The sequence below is a fragment of the Setaria italica genome, chromosome I (genome assembly GCF_000263155.2).
Source record: "Setaria italica strain Yugu1 chromosome I, Setaria_italica_v2.0, whole genome shotgun sequence".
NCBI lineage: Eukaryota > Viridiplantae > Streptophyta > Magnoliopsida > Poales > Poaceae > Setaria > Setaria italica.
The window spans coordinates 10,356,571-10,381,228 of NC_028450.1; the positions used below are offsets into that span (position 1 = coordinate 10,356,571).

At 42.9% G+C, this 24,658-nt stretch overlaps 3 protein-coding genes across 3 annotated transcripts; 2 read left to right on the forward strand and 1 right to left on the reverse strand.

Annotated features, from left to right (window-relative positions):
• The first annotated feature begins 1,657 nt into the window (after positions 1–1,657).
• LOC101782454 (wall-associated receptor kinase 2) lies at positions 1,658–5,370 on the forward strand. The gene is made up of 3 exons (XM_004952117.3): positions 1,658–2,691; positions 2,784–2,957; positions 4,070–5,370. Exons 1-3 carry the CDS (start codon positions 1,818–1,820, stop codon positions 5,227–5,229), a joined length of 2,208 nt encoding a protein of 735 aa, XP_004952174.1. The 5' UTR covers positions 1,658–1,817; the 3' UTR covers positions 5,230–5,370.
• A 1,184-nt stretch (positions 5,371–6,554) lies between these two features.
• Positions 6,555–9,905, reverse strand: LOC101782855 (GPI mannosyltransferase 3). The gene is made up of 9 exons (XM_004952119.3): positions 9,601–9,905; positions 9,296–9,413; positions 8,794–8,898; positions 8,375–8,697; positions 7,802–8,083; positions 7,524–7,704; positions 7,261–7,412; positions 6,993–7,155; positions 6,555–6,798 (listed from the first exon to the last, which is right to left on the reverse strand). Exons 1-9 carry the CDS (start codon positions 9,831–9,833, stop codon positions 6,712–6,714), a joined length of 1,644 nt encoding a protein of 547 aa, XP_004952176.1. The 5' UTR covers positions 9,834–9,905; the 3' UTR covers positions 6,555–6,711.
• Positions 9,906–12,292: 2,387 nt separating this feature from the next.
• On the forward strand, positions 12,293–23,565 carry LOC101783548. The gene is made up of 16 exons (XM_012848215.2): positions 12,293–12,466; positions 12,712–13,186; positions 13,540–13,589; positions 14,132–14,272; positions 14,539–14,790; positions 14,934–15,071; positions 15,155–15,454; positions 15,563–15,730; positions 16,169–17,084; positions 17,164–17,249; positions 17,876–17,980; positions 18,065–19,168; positions 19,420–21,285; positions 21,393–21,588; positions 22,077–22,481; positions 22,620–23,565. Exons 2-16 carry the CDS (start codon positions 12,721–12,723, stop codon positions 23,213–23,215), a joined length of 6,789 nt encoding a protein of 2,262 aa, XP_012703669.1. The 5' UTR covers positions 12,293–12,466; positions 12,712–12,720; the 3' UTR covers positions 23,216–23,565.
• The last annotated feature ends 1,093 nt before the right edge of the window (positions 23,566–24,658 follow it).

The following is a 24,658-nucleotide window of genomic DNA, read 5'->3' on the forward strand; positions in this document are numbered from 1 at the left end:
GGAAAGTTAAAGGTCAAACAAACTGGAAAGCTCGGAAAGTTAAAGGTCAAACAAACAGGGTGCTCGAGCTCATTTAATGGAGGTCAGGCTAGGTGTACCTGATTTCGTTGCCCATAGCACATCAATATCAATGGGCCTGATTGCGAAAAGGCCTGGGGTGGAACGACAGGCCCAACAGCAAGCATCCGAGAGGAAGGAAAGAAACCCTAGCAGCCTCTTCTTGGCATCATCAATTGGCCGGGATGATCCAGCAAATGACATGTGCCATTGGATTTGTGGGTGGGGGTGGGAGAAGGGGAACTTTTTTTATTTTTATATTTTTTATTTTAGTATTTTGTAAAAATATATAGTTGAATAAAAAAATTACAAAACTAGGCTATTGTCTCGGGCGGGACAGTACAGAGGATCCGTTCCCCATTCTCCCATTCGTCTCTCCATTCTCCATCCCCTCACCCTTCTCTAGATTATACCTTTCTGCTAGACGTGCTGCACGGCCGGGAGCTGTGCCTGACAGCCAGTACCAATGAGACAATGTTGACCATCTGGACATTACCGGTAGTTGACAAGGGCCTCAACTCACCATGGGAGCGCCGGTACTCCATCAATGTCTCTGGTCTTTTCCATACAATGGCTCTTCCACCTTGCAGCAGTGGAATCATCTTGTGGCGAGCAGAAGCTATCTACCGCTACAACTTGGTGACTTGTAAGCTCACCACGTTGTGTGACATGGACCGTATGGCGTTCCAGGGCCGCAGGGAGCGCAAGTGGAAGGACCTCTTCACCTTCGACGTCAAGCCCTACACCGAGAGCCTTGTTCGGATCACCAACCACCTTTGTTGAGGCACGCCATGAGAATAAGCAGCCGCATCTGCTGCATCCTGCATGTACCTTCTTTTGTGCATTTACCATTAAGGTGCAAACGGCTATTTGTATGCTGTACTTTCATTTGAACCCTATGTTATTTTCATCTGCTTGTTTTGAACGGCTATGTTTCTTGAGTTTGTGCTGCTTGTTGCCGCTGATTTTTTTTTTTCCAATCTGCTTGATACAATGACGTACAATTCCCCTTGTGAGAAATCATCTCGACCAAGCTTAGCTTCTCAACTTGAACTCCCACCACGGGTTATTCCAGATTGGCGTCAACGTCAACGAGCTATTTTTCTCTCTATATATGGACGAACGACGGGCATGGCCGTCGTGGCCCGTCGCCGTCTGGGGCTGGCCCGGCGCAGCATAGGAAAGACGGCAGTTCTTGACCGACTGTTGACTCACGATCGTCGGGTCTTCATCCCAAAGTCCTCAGTGGGCTCAACCTGGGTCTCCCCTGCTCTGCTGGCGCGTCCGCGAACGCATGTTTCTTCAGTCTCTGTTGTTTTGGCGATTGATTCTTGATCTTGAATCTTGGTACAATGACGTGTGCTTCTCCCTTAATATCTTCCGGCAAAACAAGAAGGGCCTGTAACATTGCAATTACGCGTTTACAAGTCAGACTATATAAGCTGGACCGACCGATTCTTCTTCCAAGTACCACGATGCTTCAACGCACGCTGCTGAAAGATCAAACCAATGAAAATCGGCGTACCAACGCCTGCACATGTGGCTGAAGACGACACATCAGCTGAAAGGAGAAAGAAGTAATTTCAAAACTCCAAGAAGAAACTGTCTCACATCTGGTACATCAAACAGCAAACATGGCTTATAAACCATTTATTCTGACCGAGTCTGCTCTGACCAGTCGCAACACAATCCTGGCCTTGGCCATTATATAAGCATGGTATCATAGGAGAAAACACACAGAGGCAGGAAAGCACACAGAGATGGCTCGAGTGTTACCTTGGCTAACCTTAGCAGCCACTCTTCTGTTAACAACCATCAAGACCAGCACAGCGTCCAGTATGGCAAAGCCTGGCTGCAGAGAAACATGCGGCAACCTCACCATTCCCTACCCCTTTGGCATCGGTCCTGGTTGCTATTACACCAATGGGTTCGACGTTTCATGCGAGGATAACCGCACTTTTATGCACAACTCAAGCAGCCTGATGGAGATCTACAACATCAGCCTGATAGGAGGGCAGGCTAGAGTCAGCACCTTGATTGCCACCAATTGCTACAAGAACGGCACCACCACAGATGGATGGGCGTCAGCAACTACTGCTGAATTGTTCACGATATCCAACAAGGCAAACAAGTTAACAGCGGTTGGATGCAATACACTTGCATTCTTGGGCGGCTACAACGAATACACGGCTGGAGCTGGGTGCTTCTCGATGTGCCCGAACAAGCAAAGCGTGGATGATAGCGGCCAGTGCTCTGGCATGGGCTGCTGCCAGACATCCATTGCACCAAGCCTCACCTCCTTCAACATGACCTTTGATAATAGGTACAACAATTCTGTGGTACTTGAGTTCAACCCATGCAGCTATGCCTTCGTTGCAGAGCAAGATTCGTTCAGGTTTGAGCCTTTTTACCTTGAGGGTGACAAGTTAACAGAGAAGTTCAAGGGCGGAGTTCCTGCTGTGCTTGACTGGGTAGCTGGAAGAGAATCCTGTGATGAAGCGATTAAGGACAGAACATCATATGCCTGCATTAGCAACAACAGCCAGTGTGTCAAGTCACCAAATGCTACAGGGTACCTCTGCAATTGCAAGGATGGCTTCGAAGGGAACCCCTACCTAGCGGATGGGTGCCAAGGTCATCAACTCTCCAGAATCTAGTTTTTCTTTACACCAAGTTACCTGTTCACTGACCTTCAGTTATTGCCTACTCTTGTTTGATGTTTGCAGATATCAATGAATGCCAAAAACCAGATCATTATAAGTGCTTTGGAATATGCAGCAATACAATTGGGGGTTACAACTGTTCCTGCCCATCTGGGACTCACAGCATAGATCCAAAAATCTCGATCTGCAATCCACATACAGCTTCAGAAAAGGCTAAATTAACAAAACTGTTTATAGGTAATTTCCTTACACTCCATTTCAGTAGAGTTATCAGAATAGCATGGATAAGTCACCCTAATGTAGCAGATATTTCCAAGCATCAGACACATGAAATAGACTCCTAAAACTTATTAGAAACTTTCATTTGAACTTTTTGATCTTTTCGCTTAGCTAGTGGCCAAAGCAAAATGAAATGAGTCGACAGAGTATTGAACCATTCATTTCAAATTTTCATACTTGATCCAACATGTCCAATTTGCGATCCTTGAACAACAAAGTTATATCTTGCAATCTTTACCTCCATATTATAATTAGTACAAAAGACGGCACAAGAGACTGCCACCAGAAAAGTCCACCTAAGAAAAGACACTCGATAGAAAAACACAAATCAACTTACGAGACTTGACTTTTCTATAGATCTCTTTCACACACAAAATCAACCAACTGATAATTTATATGATTTACATAATTAATTCCTTAATTGAGAGTAGGTTTCAGCCCTACTTAGTCATCTAATTGAAAGTAGGCGACAGATTGTGGGAATGTCATAGGGGTATGGTAGCCATATGAAACAAACAAATGAAAAAATAAATTCTGCTCACTTGTGATATTCGTATTCTGACACTGTTTGACGAAGATGCTGTTCTTATCAGGATAAATCAAATGCGCAGAACCATAAATCTTCTAACACATTAGAAAACGCAGATGGTAAATTATATGCATATAAATATAAGGGTAACATATCAAAGCATCAAGATACAAAAGGGCAACCAACCATTTTGTCTAATCAATGCAAAAGGAAGAAGAAGCCAGAGTTTCTGCATACACATTAATTGAAGAGCATTACTGGTCCTACATGCACATCCTCCATAAACCATCATATCGCCACTTCTTTTGTAATGAAAGAAACATATGTAAAAAACTTATTTATATTTTGATTGTTGAAGGTATTAGATGTAAATTATAAGTAGCAGACTAGCACTTTATCCTTTTCTCCTATAGGAAGCAGCTGGATATCTGTTCGCAATTGTGCCTCACAAAGAGTACTGTTCTTAATCAAGTGGTTAGGTACCCAAAAGGGACATGTTACTTTAGATTTCAAATAACTCAAACAATGTTTTCCTTGGCAGGTATTTCATCATGTGCTATACTTTTGCTTACCTGCATTTTTGCACTACTGATTGAATGCCAGAAGAAAAGGCTGATGAAAGAAAAGGAGAGATTCTTCCAACAAAATGGGGGTCTCCTGTTATATGAGCAAATCAGATCTAAGCAAGTTGACACAGTGAGAATATTCACAACAGAAGAACTAGAGCAGGCAACAAACAATTTTCACTCAAGCAGAGAAATAGGGAGAGGTAGCTATGGCACTGTTTACAAGGGAATTCTCAAAGACAACAGAGTAGTAGCCATAAAACGCTCAAAGATCATGAACATGGTTCAGAAAGATGATTTTGTGCAAGAGATGATTATACTGTCACAGATCAACCATAGAAATGTAGTCAAGCTTCTCGGTTGCTGCTTAGAAGTTGAAGTTCCCATGTTAGTGTATGAATTCATGCCAAAAGGCACTCTATTTGAGCTGATACATGTCACATACCGAAGCCCATCCATTTCATTGGACGCTCGCCTCAGGATTGCCCAGGAATCTGCAGAAGCACTGGCATATCTGCACTCATCAGCATCCCCTCCCATAATTCATGGAGATGTAAAATCTCCAAATATTCTCCTAGGTGACAATTATATAGCCAAAATCACTGATTTTGGAGCATCAAGAATGCTTCCAAAGGATGAAATACAGTTTATGACAATGGTGCAGGGAACTCTGGGTTATCTAGACCCTGAATATTTACAAGAGCGTCAACTAACAGAGAAGAGTGATGTTTATAGTTTTGGAGTCGTGCTTCTAGAGCTAATTACAAGGAAGACAGCGATTTATTCTGATGGTACTGAAGAAAAGAAAAGCCTGGCATCATCCTTTCTTCTAGCATTGAAAGAGAGCAGACTTCAATCTATCTTGGACAGAAATATATTGGGTGTTGGAATGGAGCTTCTCCAAGAAGTTGCTCAACTTGCAAAGTGTTGCTTGAGTATGAAAGGGGAAGAGCGGCCATTAATGTCAGAAGTGGCTGAAAAGTTGAGATTTATACGGAGAACCTGGCGCAAACAATTGACTGAGAATGCTAGTGAAGAAACTGAATGTTTGCTTGAAAATCCATCGAATTATGACCCTTCTAGTACTGGACGGCATGGAAGTTTGATGGCACTAGATTTAGAAATTGGTAGATGATAAATGTAGAGGTACCAAAATTATAGATCAGAACAGAATTTGAAGTTCATTTTTCCTGAAAAAAATACTCTGTAATATGTGGCATTTGCTTTTGGCATCAAGCTTCTCAATATGAATGCCAAACTTGTCAGATTCCGATGATACTTCATAATGGCATACAGTACATGGAATTGCTTATTACAATTCACAAGTTGGGACTTGAATCCACTAGACTGCTGCATCATCTAATACGAACTAACCATACAGCATTGTACAAGTGACGTCAATAAACTCAAACTCACACTACTATTGAAACAGACTTCGAGAAATAGAAGCAAGCACAGAAGTTGATACATAGGTATTAACAACATTATAAATGTTTTCACGCATGATCACTGTAAGGCAGGAATAACGGGACAGTGTATACTGATAGTAAACTTAACAATCAACAACAAATAGATTAGTTAATGTCAAACTGCCAGTACCTTGCCCTGAGACCAAAAAAAAGTGAAACTCCTGTACGTCAAAGAATCGATCCATGTAATATCTACTTCGACTGACAAGAAAACAGTAACTGATAATACAAATAAATGAAATGTTAGGATGTTTTGAGACCTGATCATGTCACAGTTAGCCAGATGAAACCTGCATTTCGCCAGACAGGTAACTTCCTGAGCATTAGGGTTAGGTTATATTGCAAAATAATAAAAGGTGAAAGCAAGGCCCATCAACTCACTGTTACTTTATGAGGTGAGTCAACAAGCTAACACATTCAGTTATCAATTTTGACTAAAAGAGAGCAGAAGCAGCACATAGTTTGTTATACTAACATGAAACATAACGTAAAACACAATTTGGGGTACATTCACAAAGAAATGAAACTGGATATAACAGTGAATCAGAAGAGTCAATATGGAGAAGATGCTGGACCTTGTGCTACCTAACAAAAGCCTACAGACAAGACTATTAGGGCATCCATAAATAAGCACATTTTTTTTGAAAATACATAGTTGACTTTGCAACTCCGTGTATGTTGTGACCTGGTAAAGGAGGAGAGATGGTAAAAGTTGGTGATCCAAAGGAGAAACCTAGCCACTCTTATGGAGTGAAGCCAATTTGCTCGATCCTTTCTTTATGCACATATCAAATATTTGAGCAAGTGAACAAAGAAATGGACAGATTAACACACCTCATTCATGCCATCCCTTGTCATTGTTAGGAAAGACTACACTTCCTATCTTTCCAGTTAATTATGACAATATCACTAAAGCTGCAAATTTATCATAGAAGCGCAAACCATGGACATAAAGGCTCGATGCAAGCTGTGAAATGTTATGCAGCAGCAATAAAAGTAAAAGAACATCTCTTTTCAAGGGGTCAAGATATCAGAAGTATATACAATAATGTTACAGCTCATTTCTGAAATGAAAAACTAAAACAACACAAAGCATATGAAGATTGTTAGATGAGATAACAGGCCTTTTCTGCAACAGCAATGCTAAATCATAACACATCCCCCTGTGAATAAACAACAACAGATGACTGAAGGTCTCTGTCAACCTTGAAATGAGTGTGGAAAAATCTCCTGACCTGCCAACCATGACAATTGTCAATGAGTTTTGAGTACTATTATTACGAAACAAGAAATTCCTACACTAGTTAGTAACAGTCTAACACATATTGCTTGACAAATAATAACGAACACTGGAAAGCAGTAGCTAATGTGTGTGTATTGAACCATGAAGTAAAAAAAAAATGATGCTTAAGGCAGCATGGCATATTACCTCAAGAAAGGAATTGCCCAGAAGCAAGTGGTGAACATGTCTTTCTTCGGACTCAAATAATACAATGTGACTGAATGAAGATAAATTTCCGAAAACCTCGCCCACAAACTCAGATGGGCTTGTCAGGAAACGATCTGACTCATCCAAGGTCCCTTTGTTACCACTGAGTGCATCAAAATAAGTCAGCGGCAACGTATGTGCAAGCACAAGTATAGTGATATGAGAGGTCAAATCTATTGCATTTTCAAAGTACAAAGAAAATAACCACCTAGGAGTGCAGTCCAAAAAGCGCATAGGTACATTGTGATGTAAGGTAGAGTAGTAAGGTGTTGAATGACAAGGCATGAGAAAGAGGACACTCTTCACTCTTCCATCATGGGCTTCTTTTGACAAATAATACATAACATCTTCCGTTCCTCTCTGCCACAATGAGTATTGCATATAAGACCTAAATAGAAATAATGAAGAAGCAACAGAAGTAATCCATAAAGCAAACGAAGTAAGAACAATATTGGCATAGAGAAAACTTACTTGATGGAATAACGACATATATAAGGCCATTGGAACATTAGTTATGATGAGAAGAATAACAGAAAGTTGCAACCTTGAAAGGCATCTTTTCCCATGCAGAATTTTGCCCTTGAATTGTGACATTGCAGCTAAGCAGTATCCGGAGAACATCAATGCTACAGGTAGCACTGGAAGAACAAATCTGCAGTATTCAATCAATTTGTATCATATCATGTATATAGTGAGAAGAAGTCAGTTGATTACATGAACACTGTACACTTGCAAGAACCAGTGAATACCTGAATTCTTTATGTCCAAGTATGCTGTAAACCCCTAATACCCAAGCGATTAAACCTGAAATCCTCCATTCCCGAGACTTGACAATTCCGCACATTGCAAACGGTAAGAATGTCCAAATCATAGATGGAAACCCCTGTGTGAAGTACCAGTGGAAGACATGTGTTCCATAGTAGTCTCCTCCTGAAGAGAAGAGGTTGAATTTCAAAAAATTAAGTGGCACTATGACCTGGGAACCATACATCCACCAATCAAGGAGTGTTGTTACTGCAAGGACAATGGCCCTGCAGAAAGATTAAACAAATAGTTTACATAAAATAGTCGTTGGTAGGAAAAGAGCAAAAATGACATCAGACAGACGTTTTAGCAACATGTGTCCCACAATGGAAAGAAGAAAAAAGAACAGAATGGAACGGAAAAAAGAACTTAACATGGCTAACTTCTAAAATGTCAGCATTGTGTGTATGTCCAGTGCACAAAATGAAGAAACAATAAAGATAAGACATCACAGAGAAATTCACAAATCCTAAACAACGAAAGATTGAAAGTTCAACATGAATTTTACAATAACTTACCCTACTGGAATGACCTCAAGAGAGACAAAATAACATTTGGATTTCATCTGAATAAAATCCAAAAGACCAACATAAAGCCATGTTACAGCACTTGTTGGCCGAATGGCACAGGATAAGGCTGCAATCAGAAGAGCCAATTTTCTTGCTGGGGGGCTTTGTTTACTAGCAGCCTGCTGCTTTGAAACAATTGAGGTTCCCTTGGAAGACTCTATTGCGATAAACCAATAATAGAGTCCAGCCACAGTCAAAACCGTCTCCAAGCTGTTTGATAGAGTCCGTGTGATGCAAAAAAACATGAACCAATTAACCAACTGGGAGAATAACTGCAAACAGTTTGTTAAGGCCAACATCCAATATGTCACTGCAGTTATATACTTATGACAGAAATCATATATATACATAGATGAGTTTAAGGATACTGTCCACTGGGCAACCTGACTGTTGAAAATAAGTTTGGAAAGTTTATACAAGTAAAGATCTCCAAAAGCTGCAAAGACAGATTGAAGGAGGCGTGGAGCCATCACCTACATGAAAGCAAATAAACAAATAAGGGAATGCTGCCTCTCCAAATTTTCAGTTCATATTAAGTTTGCAAATTGGTATTTTAGAAATGAGATTAAACTACGAGTCTGGATGTTTCTGAACAAGCTGGTATCACAAAACCAACATGATGGTTCGAAACCAGTTCCAAGTCATTTGTCAGCTAGAATTCTCGATTCTTTTTTCGAAAAGGGATAACCTATTATCAATAGTGATTAGAGAAGTTCTGTTCCCAGCAGTACTCCGATGTAACCTACGACTAGAAAATAGAAAGGGGCATGCTCCCAGGCAATTCTAGCTCCAGGAGCTCGTGGCTAGAATCACCATCCTGCGCGCAATTGATATTCTGCTAGACTCGTCAGGATCTGGTTAAGCTATTACCATAAACCATGGAGTATCCAGGTGGAGTAGCGCCAGAATCTTGTAGAGAGCAGCAAAGATCAACGGGTGGAGGTAACTTCGAAGGCCCCGCTTCCACTCCCAAGTGAGATGGCCATACCTGCAACCAATCGCGAGAGAACCAAATGCATTAGCACTCTGGCATCAAATTTCCACGAAAAATAATGTCTCGCTGCCCCCTCTTCGCACGGAAATCATCGCATTCCCTCGAGTCGAGCGGCAAACGGATCCAATTCCGCGCGCGCTCTAACAAAAACCCGCGAGACAATGAGCAGCGGCGAGTTTACCCGAAGGCGATGCGGTGGGCAACCTCGAGGCACTGCCAGTGCTCGTCGGGGTTGAAGTAGGTGCGCACCAGCAGCGCGTTGGCCGCGCGGAACGCCAGCGCGAGCGCCAGCACCCTCCGATCCGACCCCAGCGCCGCCCACGGCCGGATCCGCCTCGCCTTCTCCGGCGAAGGAGGCGGATCGGGGTCGCCAGGCGGCAACCCGGCAGCGCGAGATCGCCTGCGTTGGCTCATCGCGCGCGCTTCCTGTACCCGTTTCTCTCTCGCTGCCGGCGACGCTGCTGTGCCGAGGCAGAGCAGAGAGGAGGAAGGGGAGCTGTGCCAACGAGCCGAGCTTGAGCGAGCCCAGGTGCGGCCCATTTGAGCTTCGACGGGCCAGAAGAGAGAGATGGTGGGCCCGTTCCGTTGTGATCGATCAGGTGGCAAATATGGGCTAATGGGCTGCGTTTCGTGTGGTTATGGACCGTGCGATTGTGCAAAAACAACTTTTGATCCATTACGCATTTTTAGCCATCAACAACCCTTATAAAACCCCTCAAGAAAATTGAGAAGAAATTCTATTGAATTAGTTCTCGTTGACGAGGAATATGTCGCACCGATAGTTTCAAAGGTGTTGATAGTTAGGTAAGGTACAATGATTGAGGTTGAGGGTAGTGAAAGTGAGAGCAACCAGTCATATATACTATAAACGATCACACACCAATCGTTATACTTATTAGTTAACATGGAAGGAGATCATTGTTGTAAGGATCTTGGAAGCTCAGGAAGAAAGGAGGAGTGGAATTGTTAGCCAGTACATTTCCATGTAACTATATATTGTTTTATTTTTCCTTTTAACAATCCTACTACCCATTAGCATAGTAGCATCATGATTGGATGTCCTCCTTTGCCCTATAAATACCTTTTATTGTTATCTCTATCTTTCCATCAACCTATTCTTTAACCAACAAGCATTCTTCATCATCATAACCTGCTCAATACTATGCCTATGATTTACCTAGACATGTAGCCACCTTGCAAGTATAGGCTAATAGACCGAGTTACCTTGATTGAAAGGTAATGAATGGAGCAGAACTTATGACTTGGCATTATTTTTAAAGTGTTGGATTGCTCTTAGGCACATCCAAACAAAGAATGTAATCCAATGCACACCTTATCCATCATGAAATTCTTACAGAAAAATGAGTATGGGTAATTTCACTTGCAAATATATTGACAATGATCATTATAAGTTTTAAGATATATAATGATCATCTTAGGCACGACGAGATAGTAGAGTAACCGACAATTAAAGTAGTGAAAACAATTTCCTCTAGAAGATAACCAATGGCAAAGTTTTATCGGATATGTATGAAGGCAACCACACTAATTAAGTAGTTATCACTAAATAATAGCTTATTACTGGTGTTTTTAGCTTGGTGTATGGCCATAGCTCACCCCAAGCACAACTAAACTCCGCCACTGCATGTAACCAATCATTCGCTAATCAGTTATAGCATGTGAGTGATCAAGTGGGAGAAGAGCTGGTGTAGTGGGCTTAGAAGCTCGACGAGATTCGAGAAAGGACGGGGGCGAGTAGACCTGACTTGACCCGACAAACCTGACCCACCAAAAAAAATCCTGACCCGATCAATATGTTGGGTGAGCACGGGGTGATATTTATGACCCGATCTAAAACACGGGTCGGGTGCGTCCTAAAATTTTTTACCTGAAAAAACTTGACCTAACCCGAAAATTACACATAAAACATGGGTTTGACCTGACCCGATCCGATCATGTAACGGTTTGGGCGCGAGCCAAAAATCCAACCTAATGGTCGGCACGGGTCGAGCACGGGCCAAGCTTTTTTACCCGAAACCTAAAAGAATCCGACCCGACCCAACAAATGATCACGTCTAGGCTCGAGAAAGGAGCGGATGCAAACAAATATAGTACGTGTTACAGCTGTAATGTCTCCTTTTCCACGTGAATATTTTTTTCTCCTACAACCTTAACCCTACAACTCGATCACGGCTCTCGGGAATCCATGGACCCATATGTCAGTGACCAAGTCATGCCGTGTAGTATATCAAAGGATCCAAATCGGCCCTACCACTCTTAAACGATGCCAGCCGACGTTTTATAAATACCTTCCGTTGTCACTTCTTTCGAGCCACCAACCTATCCCCTAACCATCGAGCGCCCTTCTTCTCGCCATAGCCTACTCGCCGCCGCCGAATCCACTAGCCGGCCGCTGACCTACATCCGGCATGCCTTGACGGTGTAGCTCCGTTGCCGTCGTCCTTATTGCCTGTCTTCGACGGATCTCGTTTGTTGAAGGCGTTAGTCCTCCCTTTTTCATTGCACATCTCATCGCACATGCCCGACCCTAGCTACTACTTTTTTTCTCCATCTCTCGTCGCTGTGTAATTTTAGTATTATCGATCGCGAATGGAGTTGATGGCGCCGTGCCTACGGAGCATGGATCTTTGGAACAGGGATCTTTGTAGGGTAAGATCCAATAATTGAATATTTGATGGATGGGAAATTATATCCTTACATTTATTATACTGCATCATTGGTTCATGTTGTAGCTGCGGTGGGGAGCGCTGAAGCCAAGGGGAGGTAGTGGTAGGAGAAAGGGGGTAAGTAACCCAAAGAGGAATAAAGGCTTCGCTGAGAGCGACGGAGGGCCCCCACCCACCGCCCCCGTCCCTCCACCTCGCCGCGTCGTTTCTCGCTTTCCGAGGGGAGCTCGCAAAACCCCACTCCCACTGCGTCGGCCGCCCAGCCCCGCCGCGCCGATCGCGCCGAACCCTAGCATCGCCGCCTCCGCCGCCGCAATCCGGCCGCGCAGCCGCATTCCCCACCGCGCTTGCTCGCCGGAGGTAAGATTCCAGCCACCCGCCCGCTCCTCCTCCCCCCGCGCCAGCCGTGTCTCGCTCCCGCGCTTCTTCCTTTTGCTGAATTCTGTTCGTATTCTTGATGAATGCTTACCATTTTAGGGTTTTGTGTCTCGGTCGTAACAGCAATTTCGCCGTGCCCCTTTCTCGTTATTCGTGCTTTTGCGTTTCCTAGTTGGTGCCTTGTGACTGACAAAAAAAAATTGTTCAATGGATGATGCTATTGACAGAGAGGCGGAATGGCGAACATTCCAGAGGGATCATTGATAGATGGAACTGCTGGAAGCAACACGACGAGCGGAAATGGCGGCCCGAATGCGATCAGCGCTCCGCACTTGAGGTCACGCCAACTGTTCAACGTGCCGACTGCAAGGAGGAGGTCTAGTCGGACGACACCCAATCCTTTCAGGGGCCATCCTCCCACGAGGTTGGGCAGTGAGGCGTTGGGGTCCTATGAGAAGAAGCGAAAGGCACCAACGGAGGAAGCACCCTCTGGAATTTCAGAAGCAGTCAAGGTCAGTAATTCAGCTCCTCTGACGCCGAGAGACCCAAACAGAACTTATAGCTCCAAGGACGGTGCAAAAGGGCGATTCAGTGAGCACGCCATGGTTGAGAATGCTTGGAGTTCACCAAAGAAGCGAAGATGTACGCGTATCAGCAACTACTTGTCACAATTCACGCCGTCCAGCAAGGGGAAAGCCACAGGTACTTGATGTCTTTGCCATTCATCATTTATCCACTTAGTTCACATGGTGCCATCGCGAGCGGCAGGCTGTATTTGTGGTTTACACAGAGTTAAGCAATCTGTTGTCCATTTGCAGCAAAATCAAGGGCTTTGCTTGGAATAGTTGAATGTTTATGAACACAATTCAAAATTACAGAAATAGATGCGTGGAAGGAAAAAAAAGGGGAAATTTCACCAAAAAACTTTATGTGCAAGTGTCCACACTGGATTCAGCATGAAAGAAAAAAAAACATGTTAACCACTCTTGGTTGTTTAGGATGCCTTAGTATCATGCAAATATGTCAGCATATCTGATTTGTGTCTTATTTTGCAGCTGTAGTTGTTAGATCGGAGCAATCATCTATTCCCCAAGAAACAAACAAGGTATGCCTGAAAAAACAGAACTTATTTACTTTTAATCTTATCCACAGTTAATGGGTTCAACTGCACCCCTTTCAGATATGCAATATGGCCTAACTATTTTGATGTTTGGGTACTTACATGTTAGTTTGTTAAGAACATGAAATTGAAACACATGTATGTCATAGATTGTGTCTTGTGAGCTATGCAGATACCTTCACTGTTTAAGATGATTGCTCTTGATACTAGCCACCAACACTTTAGTAACACTGGGCAGCTAGTTTTAACTTGATGTGTTTGTGTGCATTTTACTGCAACGTATGGTCCCTTGCACAGTTGCTTTTTGCCTACCTCGCTGTCTCATCTAGTCATCTATCATAGCATCTTCTCTCCCAAACAGTCCAAAGAATAATTGTCTATGACCCTCAGGAACCCTACATCTTTTCTAGCACTTGGATTACACGGGGAATCTAGAGCCATGTTAGACACTGGACTCGGATTTTCATTAGATTCTGATATTAACTCATTGCTTTCCTTATTGAAATACACAATATTGCTCTTTGCAGTTTAAGGAAAGTCCATTTCAGAATCTTCAGAGATTGCCAGATGGGTGCCATCCTGATTTTGACAATGATCATTTGTGTTCTGTCAATAAGCTCCGTGAGTTCTGGCACAAGTCTCAAGGTGCTGTCTTTGTTGATGATAAGGTAGGAACTATGCAGGTAGTTTAGTAGCATTACAGTCTTGCACCCATAAACAACGTATTTTCGACCCCCTACTTACTCCCACATTTTCTGGTTTGTTGGTTTCTAGTTATATTTTTTTTTATCGAACACGGTTTCTAGTTATATTGGTATTGTTAGATGTTTGATAACATTCTTTTATGTAAATGTAATGTTGTATTTCTGCATGCAGATCTTTGCAGTTATATTTGGACTTCTAAATCCTTTTCCCCTTCTCATATATAATGCAGGAGCATGTTACGAAGACCATCTTATTCATATTGTCAGTTTTACCTGATGCCTGCCAACCTTTTCTACTTCTCACAACTGCTTCTCTACCCTTATGGAAGGCTGAGTTCAGTTGCTTTGCACCATGTATCAACGTTGTTGTGTATGACGGGGAGAAAGATGTGCACAAGCTAGTTCAAAATCCGGAGTTCCATGAGAACGGAAGACACACAACGTTACATGTTCTCCTATCTCATCCTGATTCTATCTTAGAGGTAATTTGTAATGATCTTCTCAGCCCAATTAATGTTCCTTATTGGTTAGAGTTCATAAATGACTCCTTTGTAACACCTTGGCGTTGCCATTATTACACCTAGCAAATTCTTAACCATATTTTTGCCTGTTCGCCATGATGCAGAACATTAAAAATGTAGATTGCATTGGTTGGGAGGCAGTTATTGTTGACTATTGTCAAAGCTCTATTCTGAAACAGCTCAAACAACTCAAGCAACTTCCAACAGGTTTTAGGATGGTGCTTTTGAGCTCTCCACTGAAGGTGCCTTTCGTCAGCTCCAAACTGTTACTTTGCTTCTATACCACTGCACAAATAATTCCATGTCAAATCTTGCTGTTTTGTAGGATAATCTTCTCGAGTACAAGAACCTGCTAGCTTTCCTTAACTCAGAACAAGAAGATAATGGAGCTTATGTTGATGCTGATGCCCTTGCTATGTTGAGAGCAAGATTTACACGTCATATTGCATATGAGCGAAAAGCGGGTTCTTCAAATTTTTTGGAGTATTGGGTTCCTGCTTACCTTTCACAAGTGCAGCTAGAACTCTATTCTTTTATGTTGCTTGAAAACTCATCTATCCTGCAGTCAAAAATGGCAACTGACAGCGTTGGCGCTCTTCGTGACATTGTTATGTGTCTTTGGAAGGTTTGCTTTCAGAAAATCCATTCATTTGCAATCTGCATGTGCAAGTACATTTTCTGAAGTTATTGACAGTGCTACTGACTCTGATCTCTTCTTGGCTTTATGTAACAGTGCTGCAATCACCCTTGCCTCATTGGCCTAGAACATTCACCTGGCAACACTTGTGGTGTAACTGAATCTATGGATGATAGAATGCGCGAAAGTGGCAAGTTACAGCTTCTTGAAAAAATGCTTAAAGAGATCAGGAACAAGAGGTTAAGAGTCATTGTTCTTTTTCAAGTGAGTTGCGCCTGGCTTTTCCTTCTTTTACCCTATGCCCTAGATTCTTAGTTTTAGCAGTCATTAAACTTATCCTTCTGCAAGCATAATCGCTCAAATATCTGGCTCTCCTAGGTATTCTATGTTATACTCAATTTATCGATTTATCGAAAAATTTCAAACTGTTCGTTGGTTAACTCCAATGCTAGCCAACAAAAACATTAATTAGGAACTATATAATTCTAACTACTATGAAGGATTACCAGTAGACTCTAACAGTGCTATTCTATGTTACTGGCATTGTTTCTTACTTTTTTCTTGGGTACAATGTCATGAGTTCTGCGGAAAACCTAAGATGCTGTTATGCCAGCTCTCTGCAGTCAGCATGCATTGAGGGCATGCCTTAGTTTATGAGTTAACATGACCTGAACTTTCTTTTCTTCTTTTGCACTATGGTAGTCTGATGGAGCAGTTGGAGACGGAACGGGCAATATCTTAGAAGAACTCATACGCCACAGATTTGGCCGCGAGTCATACGTACGTGTTCAAAACCGTTCAGCATTTTCAATGAAACGAGAAGCAATGAATATGTTCAATGACACAACCAAAGGGCGATTTGTGTTTCTGATTGATAGCCGCGCATGCCATTCCAGCATAAATCTTTCATCTGTTGATACCATTATCATTTATGGTAGTGACCTGAACCCCCTAAATGACCTGAAGGCTCTTCGAAAGATCAAGATAGAGTCACAGCTGAAGTTTGTGCGCATTTTCCGCTTATATACTCCTTTCACAGTGGAGGAAAAGGGTCTTGTGCTTGCAAAGCAAGGCATGATTGTTGATAGCAACGGCCAGGATATATTGCCTAGTTTAAGCCATTGCTTTCTAAGCTGGGGTGTTTCGTTCCTCTTCAGCAGAGTTGATGAGCTTCGGCAAGATAACTGTGCTAGTAAAAGTTATTATGAAAGGGGCATGGTCTTTATGGATAAAGTAATTTTGGAATTTTTAGCAGAACTATCCACAGATGTTGAAGATAGCTGCAAAGTAAATAATGCAACCATATCAAAAGCTTGTATGAGTGGTGAGTTTTATTCAAGAAACATTACCCTGATAGGTGAGAGAGAGGGAGTATCTTCACTGGACGAAGATCCACCTAAATTCTGGTTAAATTTGCTGGATGGGGAATCCCGTGGTCGGCGCTATAAACGAATCAATGTTCCCACTGGAGAAACTAAGGAAGCCAGAACGAAGCTTAGCAAAACAGGTGAAATTGCAGGTTCATCTTCAAAGTTTTCATCAGATGTGATTAATGATGACCTGTTTCCTGAAATTGGTACTTCATCCAGTGCCGATCTTCATCTGCTTCCTGAGACAGGTAAAATGATTTGAAACTGTAGTATTTTCTGTTCTATAGGTGTACATATTACATTGTTCTTATAGAGTTCATTCTGAAGGGATGGAAAACCTGAGCACACCAAAAAGTCTTCATGCTGAACTTAAGCACGAGTTATCAAAGCTAATTAAGGTGTTAAAACTACCGGTATGTATTTTCTTTTGCCCTAAAGTAGAAATAAGGATTGTGTCCGCTGTCCAGAGTTGCTCTGCTGCACCTTGTAGGACTTTCTGTGATATGCCTGATGGCTATATGTTCTTGATGCATGCATGAAACAGTTATGTACTACTGCTTGTTGTACTTTAACATGAAAAATATTCCTGCTTACCATCATGTTAAAGTACAACAAGCAGTACCTGTTATGGTTACATAGAAATAAATGTGTCTTTGATGGCGTCACCCCTCCTCTCATGAGTGCTAATCATTTTTTCATTGAGCTGGGCTTAGAACAGGCCTTAGGGCAAGTCTGAATAGTCCGGGTCGGGTAGTTTCTCCATTTTTGTTTCGGGTGATTAGCAACCTTACTTTCTCCTAGTGGGGTAACAGAGGTTGTTTTGTAATTCTCTTTCTCTTCAATACAAATATGTGCAGCTCTCGTGCGTGTTCGAGAAAAAAAATCCTGCTAAAGTTCTTGTTTCCTTTCCTTTCTCTGCGCTGTCACATTAAGTGTCATACTGATCTCCTTATTTCTTGAAGTGTCTGTTACTTTGGTTTTGGACTACCTTTTCGTTCTTTCCAGATTTAACTGGCATCTCAATTAATCACAACTGCAGGATAATGTATGCTCTCTGGCCAATCAGCTCCTTGAGTATCTTTTGAAGAATCATCTAGTAGTGCGGGAGCCACAGGGTACACAGCACATGTTCAACATAGCCTTGGTAAGATAGGCACCACGAGTTTTACTTAGTTTACTTTTACCCTGGATTTCTCTAATATGATAAGTTTTTTAATACTTGTTTCAGTGTTGGTTTGCTGCTTATCTTCTGAAATACACCAAGTTGGATCATCAAGAATCACTTGCCCTTGCTGCAGAAGGCTTGAACTATGAATGCAATGAGGAGCTCACACGATTTTTCTATAAAAAATTACGGTTACATAAACCAGGTGGGAGAAGGAACATAATACAGACTGATAGATTTTCACCCCATGAGAGCTCATCTGCTAATTTGAGAAGTGACCACATTTTCCCGAAGCACGCAATAGATTGTCATGATAACTTCACAAATGGCACTCAAGAGAGCTCATCTGCTTCTGAGAAGATGGTTTCAGATGGGCAAGAGTTGGTATCTTCTCCAGAAGCTGATAGAGAATGGCATTTGTCAAGTGAAGAACCCCCTGGTAGGACCGCAACGCAAAGAATAGATTTATTTAAAAACATTTTTTCCTTGAGAGAGAAGAATATTATTGAGAAACAGCAACTTGAGATATCGAAGTTAAGTACACAGAGAGACAATGAAGTTATGAAACTGAAAGAAGTATGCCATGCAGTTGTTCAGCACATTCGGATAAGTGATATCGATGAAGAGATCAGAAATGACCAAATAAAGCTAGTGATTAACTGGTTCACTATGCTTATGTATGCATTTTTGGCGCACATGAAACTCCAGCTTTCCAAACTTGAAGCACGGCAATCTAGCACATGGGTTGAAGAGCAACTGATGAAGGAAAAACTCAAACATGAAGTATTATCAGGCCCATTAGATCAATTCCTTGATCTCTGCAATACTCTACCAGATTCCAATTTCGCTGTTGAGGAATTCATCCATTTTAAGAAACAAAATGGTGATAATCATGTTGACAACATTTTGGCCTTGGGCTGTGACCAGCTTATGGATGACGGATTGATGGAAATTACTCTTGTACGGAATTCAGTTCCATCAGAGGCTTTTTCTACATGTGTGGTGAGAAATGAGCCTACAGAAACTCATATGAGGTCTGGTGGGGGAGCAGCATCAGAATCTTTAGATCTTCCAGATGACAATATCAGCTGTAGTTCTGATGGAGTTGACCTACAAAGAACCTGTTCTGCAAGTACTATTCCTGCAAATCATGATTCAATCAATCAGGTATTATGTTAGTCAGCTGAGTTTTTCTTTCTTTTGCTATCTGTCATACAACTGCATTTTTGTTTACTGTGCATTGATTGGAAGTTGTTTTGTGTCTGAAGCCTACCAAATTTGTTATATTGTCTTTCTACACAAAAGATTCTTTTCTTGAACCATTGCACTTGTCGTATTACTTGTGTTGACTGTCACTGTATATGTTTTAGTGATGCCTGGCTACTATTCACTGTTACCCTTACCCTCCTTGTATTTAGGAATCTTCAACTGGTGAGGCCAGAAGTGTTGAACATGCCAAGAGGGACAATATTGCTGATCCAAGTATTTTGCCAGGAAGTGTGACTTCTCCTGTCATGGGAACTAATGCAGATGATGATGGTACTGTTGCAGCAGATCCATGCCACTTAGAATTTCCTATCCTCGCTTCTCCACAAAACCTCATGACCTTGCAGAATCCACCTGCGGAAGCAGATCCAACTGATACATTGCTTGCAATGGCAGCTCGGGATCTGCAAACTGAGATGCAAACACCATGCCCAACATTGGATGTTCAACATCGGAGGGTGTGCCCTGATGATTCGAGTAAAATGAACCTTGAACTAGATACAGCAGCTGAAATGTTGCATGAAGGGACAACTTCCGACCACTTAGGTGATTCCAGTACGGGAGTTAAAGATAAAAATGCTGACACTGTCGCTTCAGATCCATTGAATTCAGAAAGTCAATATTATAATGCTCCACAAAACCCAGTTGTCTTGCCAGATGGTCATGAAGTTGAAACTCAGACTGATCAGTCAAGTATGCCTGCGCAACATAGTACAAGTCTAGCTGCCCAACAAAACTTAGCAATTTCGGGATATCCACCAGTAGAAGCCGAATCATCAAGTAATCTGGACATGGATGCTGCCCGGAGTTTGCAGCCTGATATTCAACCATCAAGCTCAATGCTGGATGCTGATAGCTCTCAAACTGCGCGTCAGCCGGAAACTACACCTGTTCTATCACAGGGAGGTAGTACATCACAGGGGTTTGGTGTAGATAATAATGGCACTGTTTGCGCACATCAAGCCCACTCAGAATCACCAACTTTTGCTGCCCCACAAAGCCCAGATATGTTGCTGTTTTCTTCGGAGGTCGGAATTCATGCTAATCTATCAAGTACGCCTTCCCTGCAAAGCAGTGATGCTGATACACCTTCAAGGCCTCCACCTGCAGTGGCAGAATCCCCTGGTATGTTGGGCACACAGGTGGAACAGAATTTGCATCCTGACATTGCACCATCCACCTCGTTGTCGGGTGTCCAACTTCAAGGGATGTTCCTGGATGAAAGGAGTCCAGCAGGCTGTCGATCAGATGGAGTAACTGATTTGTCAGAGGAAAGTGAAACTGAATATCTAACTGGTGCTACATGCAATCTGGCCACCGTACCAGTGTATAGGGAAGCTGAAACTGAGGACGATCAAGCAAGTGTGCCTGCACAGGAAATCAGAAGTCCCCATGCCCAACGTAGTTTAGCAACTTCGCAGCTTCCAGTTGATGATCTGCAGCAACCAACCTTGATTCTCTCTGAGGAAGCAGAAAGGGCTGGTACATTGTGTGCCACAGCAGCTCAGGATTTGCAAAATGGAATGCAACCGTCAATCACAACACAGGATGCTCGACTTAACAGAACTGATCTGTCTGGTATGCCAGTGACACGAAGCACAACCATCCTGCAGAGTGTAGAACCTTCATCGGATCCACATGCAGAACAAGCAGGTAGTGTGGGTATGCTGTCAGCTCCAGATTTGCAGCATGAAGTGCAACCATCACCTCAAATGCAGGATCAACCTGCAGAAATGGAAGGAGCAGGTACATCGGGTACCATTGCGGCTCAGAATTTGCAGCCTGAAACACAATCATCAACCTCAGTTCAGCATATTCCGCCTGAGAGAACACACCCTGATGAGAGGATTCAAATAGGTCTTCAGCCAAGCTCGACATCGGGTCCTGAACACTACCAACTCTTTACAGTGCCACCTGCAGCAGTTAATAATTTGTCACATAGTTCCGAACCACTGATAAATGAGTATGAAAAACTGAAACTCTTCAAGGCTGCAGTTAGTAAACAATATGATCAGCAGGTTTTCATATTTACTTCTATATCTATGTTTTCTCCTTACTTCAGATTGCATATTCTAATCGTGAAACTTTTCATGCCTTCCTTCTGTGTGTAACTATTTGTGGATAGAAATCAAAACTTCAAACAGAGTGCAACCAAGAAATGGAGAAGATAGTGAAGAAATATGAGTTGTTACTTCAAAAGGAAGAGCACACGTATCATCGATCGAACAAACTGGCAGATGATATGTACATGAAGCTTTTTTTGCAACAATCACTGGCTGAGAATTTTCAGGAGAAATTCATGAAATCAATTCCAGCTCAAGGTACCCATTACCAGTATAACTGTGTCTTCCAAATGATGCTCTAGGGTTGTCATTAGTCCTTTAGTGCAAAACCCTCAGATCAAGTTTCTGTTTTAATGTTTTTGCTCTTTGTGAGGTTTATATAACTCATATCTTCCATAGTCTACATTTGCTTTTGATTGTCTTATAAGATTGAACACTTTTTTGAGCAAGACTAAGCATTCCTTTTCTCACCAGACTCTTCTGACCTGCATCCTGTTTATACTTGCCTTTTCTTTTCTTTTTTTTTTTCTGGATTGTGGACTTGTGGATGTGGCTTGTGAGGACTTCCATTCTTCCATATTTTCCCAATTCTTGTGCATTAATGCTACATGCTATGTTAGCATTTGCTAGTTGTATCACTTATTACAATGATCTTCATATGTATATCTGACACTGCTGTTGAGTTTGATGTTTCTCATTCCCAGGAACATGTGAGTAATGGTTTGATTCTTCCTTGTGTTTTACAGTGAGATCTATGAGCCCCACAATACAGCAGGCACCTCAATCTTTTCAGCCAGCACTGTCTAGGATGTCAGTGGCTCAAACAACGTCATTACCTGTCGCCTCACCACCATGGTTGAACTCTTCGCATTCAACGGGACCTTTCCTCCAAGTCCAACCTTCACAGGTGGCTCGGCCATCAGCATCTGAGGCTGTCCAACCACAACCAGTCATCTTACCTGGAAGTCTTTATAGAGCAACACCGCCACCTGCTAGTTCAATGCCTCTGCGAAACGGAAGCTACGGACGAGGACCTGCTCCTCATCTCCAGCAGCAGAGGATGCTGGCAGCATCTGCACTGGCCCTCAGAGATCAGCAGCAACTTGCTGCTATGAGTCCAGGGGTTACGTCATCGAGACAGTCTGCCCCAGGTATGTTGGAAAGCTTTTCATCTGTGAGTGCGCTGGCTGGTGTCCCATTAACCTCCATGGCAGCAAGTTCAGTTCAGCAGGCAATACCATCAGCAGCAAACTTACTCCCATCTCTCCCTGCATCCTCGCTGCTACCAGGTTCGGCTACAGAGTTGATGGCAAACTTTCTTCAATCTCCACCAAGCACAACCCCAGTTCCAATGGCAGCCCAGCAAGCATCGGGCCTGATTCCAGGTTTGCACCACATGCCTGGTGGTCCACCAAATGGCGCAGCAGGAATTCGGCAATCTGGAGGTCACCTAGCAGTTATGAATCAGGCTGCTCCTGAGCCCAGTCCAGAGGCGATGCTGCTCTTCCAAAGGCGGTGGAGGACCCACCCCATAGCACCACCAAGCTCAGTTCACCGAACAGTGGCATCGGCATCAAACCCACATCCAGGTCTTGCGGCAGCGGCGTCCTCAACGAACCGGTATCTCATGGCAACCCAGCAAGCATTGATCCTGAATCCAGCTCCGGGCAGCTTTGCAGGTCCAGCGAACGCTGCAGCGGGATGGCACGGTGGAGCTACTATCCCAGCAGCAGTTGCTAGTCAGCCTGCTCCTGGACCGGCCTTGTCGAATGTGCAGCCGGTGGGCAGGACTGGCCAGCAAACTATTTGGGTCCCTGTTGGCGCGGGGGGCCAGGGAGGCGCGATGGGAGAAGTGGTGTGCGTATCTGATGACGACGATGAGTAGCAGCCGTAGTAGTGGTGGTGGAGTAGTGGCGCCTGTGTACCGATCTCTGTGGGGTTAGTGGTGGTGTAATGTGTAGCGTAGGTCATGATTTAGAGTAGAGGTGATATCTGACCCAACCCCTTTAGCACAGCAGCATCCGTGGTAGCAAAGGGATGGCGCTGGTGAGGGTAGTGAACTCATCATCAGGCATTTTGGGGGCGGCAAAGAACAGAGCAGATGTGGTAAAGTAGTACAAGGGATTAAGGGAAGAGAGCATCGTGCATTCTGTCTTGTACATTGTTGGTGGATTGCTTCTTGTTTGAACCGACCGATTGTTGGATGCGCGACTGGGAACGCTTCTTTGCTGTGCGTGTTGGATGTTACTTGTGTTAGGGTAATTTGAGCTGAGCATGTTTGTTGCGTGGTGGGTTGGCCTTGGATCGGATCTGTGGTGGCGACCTGCAGTATATTTTGCAATGTAATCTCTACTAGTCAGAGAGAGTATGGCATGGCATGTTTCTGGAGGTCACATGCCGCCTGCACATGCCGGAGGATGTTATTAGCTAGGGGAACCGACCGATCCGATCCAAAGGTTAGAGAAGTCGTCGGAATGCCAACTCAGTCTAGTGTTATGGCAGGGTCGTGTGGACATGAGGCTAGTTTTGAAAATGCTGACGCTGCATCTAAATGTTTTGTTTAGTACTGTACGTGTTGGGTGAGACTTTGGGTATTGTGGATGGTGCTGCCTGCGAGTGTTTTAATCCTCCGACTAATGGTCTAAACTTTAGTTTTGGATCCAGAGATTTTAGTTTTGGATCCAGAGATTAAAGTTCATTAATGCAGATGAACAAAGATAATATTACCCCTTAGCATTATGCTAAGGGAGGGTTTGGGATGGGTGGGAATGAGCAATAAATGAGAAGCAGGGGTGTCTTCCCAAACTTTTAGTCCACTTTAGTCCACCCTCTTAGCTAGAGAACTAAAGGGTTTATTTAGTCCACATGTTTGGCACTTAGGGATTAAAAGGGGTTAAAATGGATGGACTAAAGTTAGGGGGTGTTTGGATACCCCCTGCTAAACTTTAGCACATGTCACATCGGATGTTTGATACTAATTATGAGTATTAAACATAGTCTAATTACAAAACTAATTGCACAGATGGAGTCTAATTCGCGAGACGAATCTATTGAGCCTAATTAGTACCTGATTTGACAACGTGATGCTACAGTAACTATTTGCTAATGATGGATTAATTAGTCTTAATAGATTTGTCTCGCGAATTAGACTTATCTGTGCAATTAGTTTTGTAATTAGCGCTCATGTTTAGTCCTTCTAATTAGCATCCGAACATCCAACGTGATAATACTAAAGTTTACCATCTCGTATTCAAATATCTGACAATACTAAAGTTTACCATCTCGTATCCAAACACCATGGTAACCAGAATTGGCCTTAGATTGGGTG

Excerpts from the sequence above, each read along its gene's own strand:
- LOC101782454 (XM_004952117.3), top strand. The coding sequence starts at position 1,818 with ATGGCTCGAGTGTTACCTTGGCTAACCTTAGCAGCCACTCTTCTGTTA. Across the intron at positions 2,692-2,783 it reads CCTAGCGGATGGGTGCCAAG|ATATCAATGAATGCCAAAAA; the intron begins GTCATCAACTCT and ends TGATGTTTGCAG. Across the intron at positions 2,958-4,069 it reads ATTAACAAAACTGTTTATAG|GTATTTCATCATGTGCTATA; the intron begins GTAATTTCCTTA and ends TTTCCTTGGCAG.
- LOC101782855 (XM_004952119.3), bottom strand. The coding sequence starts at position 9,833 with ATGAGCCAACGCAGGCGATCTCGCGCTGCCGGGTTGCCGCCTGGCGAC. Across the intron at positions 9,414-9,600 it reads GCCCACCGCATCGCCTTCGG|GTATGGCCATCTCACTTGGG; the intron begins GTAAACTCGCCG and ends GATTGGTTGCAG. Across the intron at positions 6,799-6,992 it reads TGGGCAATTCCTTTCTTGAG|GTCAGGAGATTTTTCCACAC; the intron begins GTAATATGCCAT and ends CATGGTTGGCAG.
- LOC101783548 (XM_012848215.2), top strand. The coding sequence starts at position 12,721 with ATGGCGAACATTCCAGAGGGATCATTGATAGATGGAACTGCTGGAAGC. Across the intron at positions 14,791-14,933 it reads ATCCTGATTCTATCTTAGAG|AACATTAAAAATGTAGATTG; the intron begins GTAATTTGTAAT and ends GCCATGATGCAG. Across the intron at positions 15,072-15,154 it reads TTTTGAGCTCTCCACTGAAG|GATAATCTTCTCGAGTACAA; the intron begins GTGCCTTTCGTC and ends GCTGTTTTGTAG.